Genomic DNA, 8,573 nt, shown 5'->3' with positions numbered 1-8,573 from the left:
TTTTTTTTTTTTTTTTTTTTTTTTTTTTTTTTTTTTTTTTTTTTTTGGTTGGACTTGGTTATAAATTATAAAAAAAGAGGTGACACTCATCAGGGAGGTTCGACTCCTTTTTCTTGTAGAGTCCATTTGGTTCATTTTTTACTATGTCTTTCAGACTCAATATACTTTGTTGCACGTTTGAGTATAAGCTTATGAGGCTTTGCTTTGACATTACTCAAAATACATCGTAATAAAGATAGTATTATTTGATTATAAACTCATGATTATTCTCCTGATATGAGACTTTCATCCACCGGGCACAAATAAGTAAGAATTTGATTGTTGAAATTTGATAGTTCGATTTCCATTTTTGCAATTGTTCAACTCAAAAAAAATAAATAATTGAACGTGCCATTAATATTAAGCCAATTATAATTTTCAATATTAATACGAACATATAATTATAAAATTATAGATTGATTTAAGAAAAAAGTCAAATTATTTCAAATTAGCTTATTTAAAATAATTTGAGATGTTATTATTTTGTTTATATATTCAATAATTTAAGTAATAAACAAAATGAATCTCTAAGTGTGCTCGTATTGTACACTATAGACCTGATTAAGGGCTAGCGTACATTCACACTATCGAAAACTAATAGAAAAAAAAAAGGAGTGAGTATAATATCGTGATGTACATGTCCTTGTGTAGCATATTAGATAAGTATTCCATGACTGTGACATACAACATACACGTTATCTTGTATTTAAAATCATGGTACACTGTAATGATGTTCATAATACTTCCAGACATTTCATGATACGAATTCCCAACAAAACATGCTTACATGTTCATAATCTTTCATACATGCTTGTAGTGTATGATGTATCATGGTATTTCACAAGGCATAAACGTAACCATAGCAATACAGCTGCAATGTCCCACATTGGTTGGGGAGGAGAACAAACCACCATTTTATAAGCCCGCGAAAACCTTCACTTAGCTTTTTTAAAGCCTTGAGGGGAAGCTCGAAAGGGAAATCCCAAAGAGAACAATATCTACTAGCGGTGGGCCTAGGTTGTTACAAAAGCAAACAACATGCGTCACATAAATTCACTAAATGATATTCATACTTCTCTTTTGGTTCATCCAATCTAGCTCATACGCGTTTCAACAGTAAGTTCGCTTACAGTGTTGGCTTCAGCTAATGTTATTAACTTTCCTTAGTCGATAGTAACCTAATCTTGTTCGGTTTTATTCTCCATATTATTGAATAAATTAATTTAACCTAATTTTTTAAATTTGATCCAAAATAACTCTAAAAATATAAAATTGGGCTAAAGTGCCATGATTAATGGCCTATTGTGAGAGTAATTAAAGCCTATTTATAATAATTATTTGTAGTTGACTTATATTTTATCTATTATTATTTACATTCATAATTAAAACCCAAAATCTCAATTTTAGGCCTTTTATTATATTTTCTCACTATTAAAATATAATTCTCCTTTAATAATTAAAATTAAAAAATATTTAAATAATCATTAGATACGTTGAATTTGAACAATATTTTTTTTTCTAAATTAAAAAATTATTACACCGTGACAAATTTTTTTTAGAATTTAAAAAAAAAATTAATTTTAATATTACAATATAATTTTCAACCGTTATAATATATATATATATATATATATATATAAATAAAGTGAGACCGTGTGAAATGGGGCAGTGATGGAGACGGAAAATATAATCTCTATCGCAAATCTGGGTGAATCTCAACATGTTAAATAAACATCTCTAATTAACGTGTATAGTAATATTAAAATAAAAAAATTGACGACTAAAATATATATTAAAAGAAAAAATTTTAAATTATAAAGGTCAAATTAACAATATGTTTAAAAAATTTTATCTAATAAATAAAAAAAAGTAATTTAAAATTTTAAAATTTTAGAAACGAGATTTCAACATTTAAAAAAAAAAAAAAATTATTTCCCAAAGGGGTTTAAGAGTTCAATCAAATCAATGATGAATTGTGAGGGTAAATCCGTCATTTGACGAAGCCAAACCCTCGTTTTCCTCTCTCGCTAGGGTTTCGTCTCTCGACATAAAAACCAAACACAATCCACTGAAGAGCCGTCCACTCCAACGCCCTCTTTGTTCTTCTTCGTAATTCGCTTCAAGCAGAATCCAAGTTCGAAGATCAAACAATGGGAGTTTTCACCTTCATCTGTCGGAGCTCCGGTGGCAAGTGGACTGCCAATCAGTATTCGGGTGACCTTGAAGGCTCTGCCGATTCCACCTACGATCTCCAGAGGACGCTCGTTCAGAATGTTCTCTCCGTCGATTGCTCCGGTGGTGTTCAGTCCTCTTTCTCTTATGTCACTCCCACCTCCGCCGTTTTCCAGGTATCCATTGTTTTCTCCTCTATTCCAGTTTGTCTTGTGGATTCTTCGAATACTTCTGATTTTATTATTCGTTGTTCTCGATCTAATGTTCAAAAAAATGCTCCCCTTCTAAATGTAATCAATGTTTATTTGATTGTTTAGTCTGGTTACTAATGTTTTTGTCAATATGAATAGTTATCTTTTACCTTTCCTGTGCAATGAGGGTCGATCCTTTTTTTGGTCTATTTGATCTATAGGCTGGCGTTTAACAATTGCGATTATGGGTTTATGGGTACATGATTGATTAAGCAACTATTAATTGAGGGAATTTTCCAAATATATGGGTTTATAATGAACTAAAGCAATGTTGGTAATTATATTTTTAGTATGTTCATTGGTGAGTTCCTTGATTGGTATAACTTATCTGCATTCTCTCATTGAATTTTACATTTTCTGGATAAACATGGATTTATAAAAATATATATTTGTGTAATTCCTTGTTAGAGGTAGTCTGAATTTGCAGAGGTATTTGGAAGAAGTTGATTTGAAAGTATTTATGATTTATGATATCTCTTCAATGTCTCAATTTGCTTCCTCCCTGCTTGCCTGTTGTTACCCGTTGTGCATGCCTTGTTTAAACATTAGTATTTCAGGTGATCATTGGCGGCAGTAGTGGCGGCGGTTTCATCGGCGGTGGAGGAGCTGCAGCCGCCCCTGCTGGAGGAGATGCACCAGCTGCTGCAGAAGCCCCAGCTGAGAAGAAGGAAGAGGTGAAGGAGGAGAGTGATGACGACGACCTTGGCTTTTCACTTTTTGATTAATTGGTATAATTACTCGTTATTGTTTATCAAACTCAGAATCTTTAGCACTCAACTTTTATATTCAGCAAATTTTGGCTATGCATTTAGTTGAATTTTGCAAGTTCAATTGCTGTTCTTGTTAAGGACGTAAAATTTTGTTACTGACCTTTGTCAAATGGTTGGGGTCTTCTTTTGGGCATTGTTTTTCAAAAGGAATACCAATTTGGTGTGGTTGGTTTTAGCACATCTATTATTTAACTTGAATGGTGCCTTTTCAAGAATAGGTTGAGGTTTTAAAATTGTTTTAGGGTTTAGAGTTCATGCTATGATAAGATATATTACCCTTGTTTATAGATTAATATCCAAACCCGAGTAATATTAGGAACTCGAGTAAACCATACGCAAATTATCTACTTTTCTATTATGTCTATTTAGAATTCTATCGACATGTAGCTCGTGACTTTGAAAATAGAGATATGAACAACATACCTCTATAATTGTATGATATTGTTTAGTTTGAGTATAAACTCTCTTGTTATGCCAAAAAATCTTGTATTAATGGAGATAGTGTACCTTACATGTCAATGATCTTCTTAGTTAGCCACCGATTGATTTCAACAATCATTAACATCATGAATACATACCTATTTTTATGATTTAGCCTTTTGGTTCAGCATTAATTATGGATTTATTTTAATTTAGGATCATCTAATTTCTGGATCTTTAGAGCTTGAGTTTGATAGCATTTTGATCGAACTCAACTTTTGGTCCATTTTTCTGGTATTGTAACCAGCAGGTGATGTGACAATGCTATCAAACCCAATCCCGGATGGTTTAAATATCGGATTTGAAAAATGAGTGACTAACATGTTACAAAATTCAAACTTTAACGATCGAAAGCATAATTTTTTCACCAAAAAATGGTTGATCACCTTCATTTGAACAGATCTATACAACTAACTCAATTTTTAGTGATATCAACTTTGACAAAACTAACTCACACCCTAATAAAAAATAAGAGAGGGAGTAGCAAAAATTACATGAAGCTAAGTTAGATTTAAACTATGAAGCCAAAAAAGAATACTAAGCTACAAATAAAGCATTTGTAATTACATTCCAATCCCACTTGATGAGCCTATTGTGCCATTTGGCTGCTGTCTCCTTTTGGCATTTTCTTAAGAAGATCACTATATCCATCAGCAGAACTGATAGCAAATTCAGTCAGTGAGCTCATAGCAAATGACAGCCCAGCACACAGCACCCTTATGGCTACTTCCGCCATTTTTTCTCCACTCATCACCTCTTCAACCTTCCCAAACTCTACCATCTCCATGTTCCCCCCTGATTCTTCGAATCTCTTCGACCCGACTCGAACGCGGTGAGGGTCGTCTCTTTGCTGTTGTTGTGCGTGGAGCGACCCCATTCCAGCAGCAAAGAAGTCGAGCCCGTCTAGCACTGCCTTCTCTTGAACATCATCCAAGAACCTCTTCCATTGGATGCAAAGTCCAAATATTGGAAGTGCAGATGCATTCGATCTACGAGGTGAAAATGGAGGCTTCGTAGTGTCGGAGGAATCCGAATTTACACACCGGAGGAGCCATCCAGTTATTGCGTGCACATAGGATCGCTGAGAAGTGATCCATGACTCGAAACAGCTTCGCCAGTTCCTGAGCTCTATCTCGAGATTGGCTGATGCACGCGCTAACCAAGTTGGCTCAATGACTGGCGCTGAAGAGAGCTTTCTACTGTCCGACTTCGACGGTATACCGGCGAGTAGAAGCTTTGCTTCATCTAAAGCTCGCTTCTGTAATTGATGGCATTTTGCCATTACTTTCCACATCCTTGCTAACCTGTGTAATCATACGAAGTATTGGTTGTTGATTATCTCAGTATAACTATAGAGATGTCCAACAATGGAGACTTACCCTTCAACCAATTCTAGAAGTTGAGGCTGCAACTCTTCATCTCTTAAAGTTTCGATTCTTTTCGCCACAGCTTCGACCGAGTGAATCGAAACCTTTATCTGAGTATGGAGACCTCTCATGGCAGATCTTGTTTTTTCCACTGAAGACGGATCGTCGCCTTTTACATCTTGGTTCTTGAGTTGATTACATTTCTTCTCGTACGCGATTCGAATCTTTTCTCCAGACTGTTTAATAAGAAGGAAACTATAAAGATCAGAAACATCCACAGGATTCATTGAAAGTAGAAATTAGAAGTCAGGAGAGGATTTGAGCTACACACCCTCACTTCCTGGTAGAGCTTTTTCTCCCAAGCATATAATCGATCCAATGTCGATTGATGACCGTGTGAAAATGAGCTGGATTCTTCTGGTACGTTGCCATTGCTCTCGTAAGCACTTTCGTCCTTAGTTGCTGAAGAGCTGATTAGATATCTCGATGAGGAAGAACGAGATGAAGTCGAGCGGAATAGAGCTACTGGGTTCAACATTTTCATTGCTGCAAGGAGAAATAAGACTTCATGAATTGGATTATGGTCAAATGACTTAAGTAAGGGAATTAGATTGAAGTGTTAATGTATCCAACCTGAAGGTTCATTTGAAGTGGCCATATATGGAGCTTTTCTAGCCTCTAAAAGTGCTGAGACCTCATTTGCTGAATTGCAAACTGCTATAAACTGAGCTTCCAGTTCTTTGATTACCTCTGCCATGCTCGTCGGTTTTCGGTTCACATAAACAGTAAAACCCGGTGTTTCTTCCTTGGATTCGGGATCGGCTACTCCTGATTCTTGGCTTGTACTTGCAATAGGTCCAGCATTCTGGAGCCTTGATACATCAATCTTCCCTTCCGGTTCAAGATCCATCTCACTTCCATTGTTTGTTTCCTCCTCGTCCTCGTCCTCGTCCTCGTCCTCGTCCTCGTCCTCATCCTCGTCCTCGTCTTCTTCGTCCTCATCCACGTCCTCAACAACAACTTCCTCTCTACAACAACTTTGGCTAGCTCGTGTTCTTTCTTCGGGGACGTTTACTCTATTGCTATTGTCTTCCTGCTCAGTTTCATCTTCTTCCAGTTCAGGAATCCCTTCTTCTTCTCTAACTTGTCTTAGCCCTCGTATCTCATCGTCGATTGCCATATGATTGAGACCAATGTTCGAGGGGTAGCCATAGTTATCCAAAGACGAAAACGGGTTCCAGAAAAAGTCCCATTGCGAATGTTCGGGTGATGGGGGAGGGATATTTGGTCTGTTGTTAGGAGAATAAGAGAAGAATGAGGAATTCATTGGTGAGGATTGCATTGGGAAGAAGCCATCAAATCCATACTGATTCATTGGTGAATAAGATTGAACTCTCACAGTTTCAGGTGATTGAGGTCTCTCTTCTACAGAAACTGCCCCATTCCCTCCTGATCTAAGGTAATTTACTCTCACCACTCTATTCGGTTTAGATTCGATAGGAAGCGTCGAGAACGAATTCGGCGTTATGGATATAAAACCAGGACTTGTTTTCTTTACAGATGTGTAAGGGGGTGTAATGAAGGAATCTAACAACTGCTCACGAGGCTCGTATCCATCGACATACTCACGAAGAGCGGCAGATACTCGTTTCAATGACTGAATGTAGGCTAGATGTCCACAAGCAAATAGTCTCCTCTGCTCAACAGCTTGTTTGATAAAACTCTTCCGATCTTTACAAAGTTTAACTGCCTCTTCATCTTCCAGCTTTGACATGGAACATCCCATATCTCAATTTCTACCCTTTCTTCAAACTTTTCGTACACTACGAATTCGTCAAGCTCGAATCGAAACCAAAATCACAAGGATATTGCTGTGTGTTTCTTGCCAGATTCATAAGGTTTCTCTTGGCTGTTCAGGCAAAAGCAATGCCAAATTCACACACAGAACAAGAACCAGGAAGAACAACAGGGAATCAAGATCCTATTTCAAATCAAAACCAACAGAAATGGAGGATTCTACAACATATTTGAGTATACAGAGAGGAGGGTTTAGAGGATTAATGCTTTTCTTGATTTAGAAGTTAAAGAACACAAAAAAAGAACAAAAGATTCTATTGAGGAGTTGTCAAAGATTTCAGCTGAAACAACAGGAACCTCTAATCCTTAACTTGCCAGTTCGAAATTCAAAAGGAAACTGATGAGATATATTATATTATGAACCAAAAAACAAAAGGATAGCAATATAAAATTACAAAATAATGAAAAGAAAGTCAAAAACAGGCAGAATGAAGAATGATGACTGTCATATTTCGAGCTTAGCAAAACACAAAAAAAGAAGATAAAGGGCTCAAAGTAAAGGACCCATTTGCAGACTTCACATGGAGAAACCGATCAAATATCAAATTACAAATAAACCCCTCTCTGTTTCTCTCTCTCTCTCTACAAAGTGGTCTGAGACATTCATTGAGAAGGAGAAGAGAGCGAGAGAGTGAACAAAAATTTAGAGTTTCACAAGAAATATAGAAACGATGTTCTTATTTCCTCAAGAAAACAATAGCAACCCAGAAGAGGAAATGTAGAGAAAAAAGCACATAATCCCTGAACATAGCAAACATAGCAATCCGGAACAGAAAAAAACACTTAATCCCTGAAAATTTACAGTTCAACAACAAATATTTCAGCAAGGTTATAGCAACCTAGAAGTAAATGTTGAGATAAAATCACATGATCCCTGAAAGATTACAATTCATCAAGCAATACAGAAGAAATATCGTTATCCCCACGGAAAACTATGACAGCCCAGAAGAACAAATGATGACGAAAAGCATAAAATCCCTAAGAATTCATAGTTCAACAACAAATACTGAAGCAATGTTACGATTTCAACAGAAAACAATAGCAACCCAGAAGAACAAATGATGAGAAAAAGCACAAGATCCCTAAGAATTCATAGTTCAACAACAAATACTGAAGCAATGTTACGATTTCAACAGAAAACAATAGCAATCCAGAAGAACAAATGATGAGAAAAAGCACAAGATCCCTAAGAATTCATAGTTCAACAACAAATACTGAAGCAATGTTACGATTTCAACAGAAAACAATAGCAACCCAGAAGAACAAATGATGAGAAAAGGCACAAAATCCCTAAGAATTCATAGTTCAACAACAAATAGTTCATCGATCTTAATATATTCACAGAAAACTATGGAAACCCAGAAGAAAAACTAGAGAAAAAAACACAAAATCATTGAAGTACCTGGTGGGATGAATGAATCACGGCCGGCGGGAAGGAACAGAGAATAGTGTAAGAATGCTTGATCACACACTGCCACTGACAGAGACGATCATGAAGGTAGAGAGAGAAATGGGGGGTTTTAGAAGAAAAGCAACGGTCAAAAAACCCAGAATGGAGAAGAAGAAAATCACGGAAGAGCACAAACAAAACGATTCATTCACGTCGAAGTAGCTCATTAAACAAAACTCAGGTAGAG

General features: G+C 36.2%; 2 protein-coding genes across 2 annotated transcripts; one reads left to right on the top strand and one right to left on the bottom strand.

Moving 5' to 3' along the window:
* Nucleotides 1–2,064: 2,064 nt before the first annotated feature.
* On the top strand, nt 2,065–3,410 carry LOC111436268 (60S acidic ribosomal protein P3-2-like). Its single transcript, XM_023074014.1, has 2 exons — nt 2,065–2,387; nt 3,020–3,410. Exons 1-2 carry the CDS (start codon nt 2,190–2,192, stop codon nt 3,185–3,187), a joined length of 366 nt encoding a protein of 121 aa, XP_022929782.1. The 5' UTR covers nt 2,065–2,189; the 3' UTR covers nt 3,188–3,410.
* Nucleotides 3,411–4,115: 705 nt separating this feature from the next.
* LOC111436151 (nitrate regulatory gene2 protein-like) lies at nt 4,116–8,560 on the bottom strand. The gene is made up of 5 exons (XM_023073855.1): nt 8,339–8,560; nt 5,713–6,988; nt 5,411–5,625; nt 5,092–5,315; nt 4,116–5,016 (listed from the first exon to the last, which is right to left on the bottom strand). Exons 2-5 carry the CDS (start codon nt 6,863–6,865, stop codon nt 4,302–4,304), a joined length of 2,307 nt encoding a protein of 768 aa, XP_022929623.1. The 5' UTR covers nt 6,866–6,988; nt 8,339–8,560; the 3' UTR covers nt 4,116–4,301.
* Between the last annotated feature and the right edge of the window lie 13 nt (nt 8,561–8,573).

The sequence above is a fragment of the Cucurbita moschata genome, unplaced genomic scaffold, assembly GCF_002738365.1.
Source record: "Cucurbita moschata cultivar Rifu unplaced genomic scaffold, Cmos_1.0 Cmo_Scf00052, whole genome shotgun sequence".
Classification (NCBI taxonomy): Eukaryota; Viridiplantae; Streptophyta; class Magnoliopsida; order Cucurbitales; family Cucurbitaceae; genus Cucurbita; species Cucurbita moschata.
The sequence above is the reverse complement of the archived record's forward strand: the minus strand, read 5'-3'. Positions and strand labels throughout refer to the sequence as shown.

Bases quoted from the DNA above. Each gene is read 5' to 3' on its own strand.
- LOC111436268 (XM_023074014.1), top strand. From the start codon at position 2,190: ATGGGAGTTTTCACCTTCATCTGTCGGAGCTCCGGTGGCAAGTGGACT. The intron at 2,388-3,019 runs GTATCCATTGTT...TTAGTATTTCAG, and splicing joins CCACCTCCGCCGTTTTCCAG to GTGATCATTGGCGGCAGTAG.
- LOC111436151 (XM_023073855.1), bottom strand. From the start codon at position 6,865: ATGGGATGTTCCATGTCAAAGCTGGAAGATGAAGAGGCAGTTAAACTT. The intron at 5,626-5,712 runs GTTGGATACATT...TTCTCCTTGCAG, and splicing joins CACTTCAAATGAACCTTCAG to CAATGAAAATGTTGAACCCA. The intron at 5,316-5,410 runs GTGTGTAGCTCA...CTTATTAAACAG, and splicing joins AGCTCTACCAGGAAGTGAGG to TCTGGAGAAAAGATTCGAAT.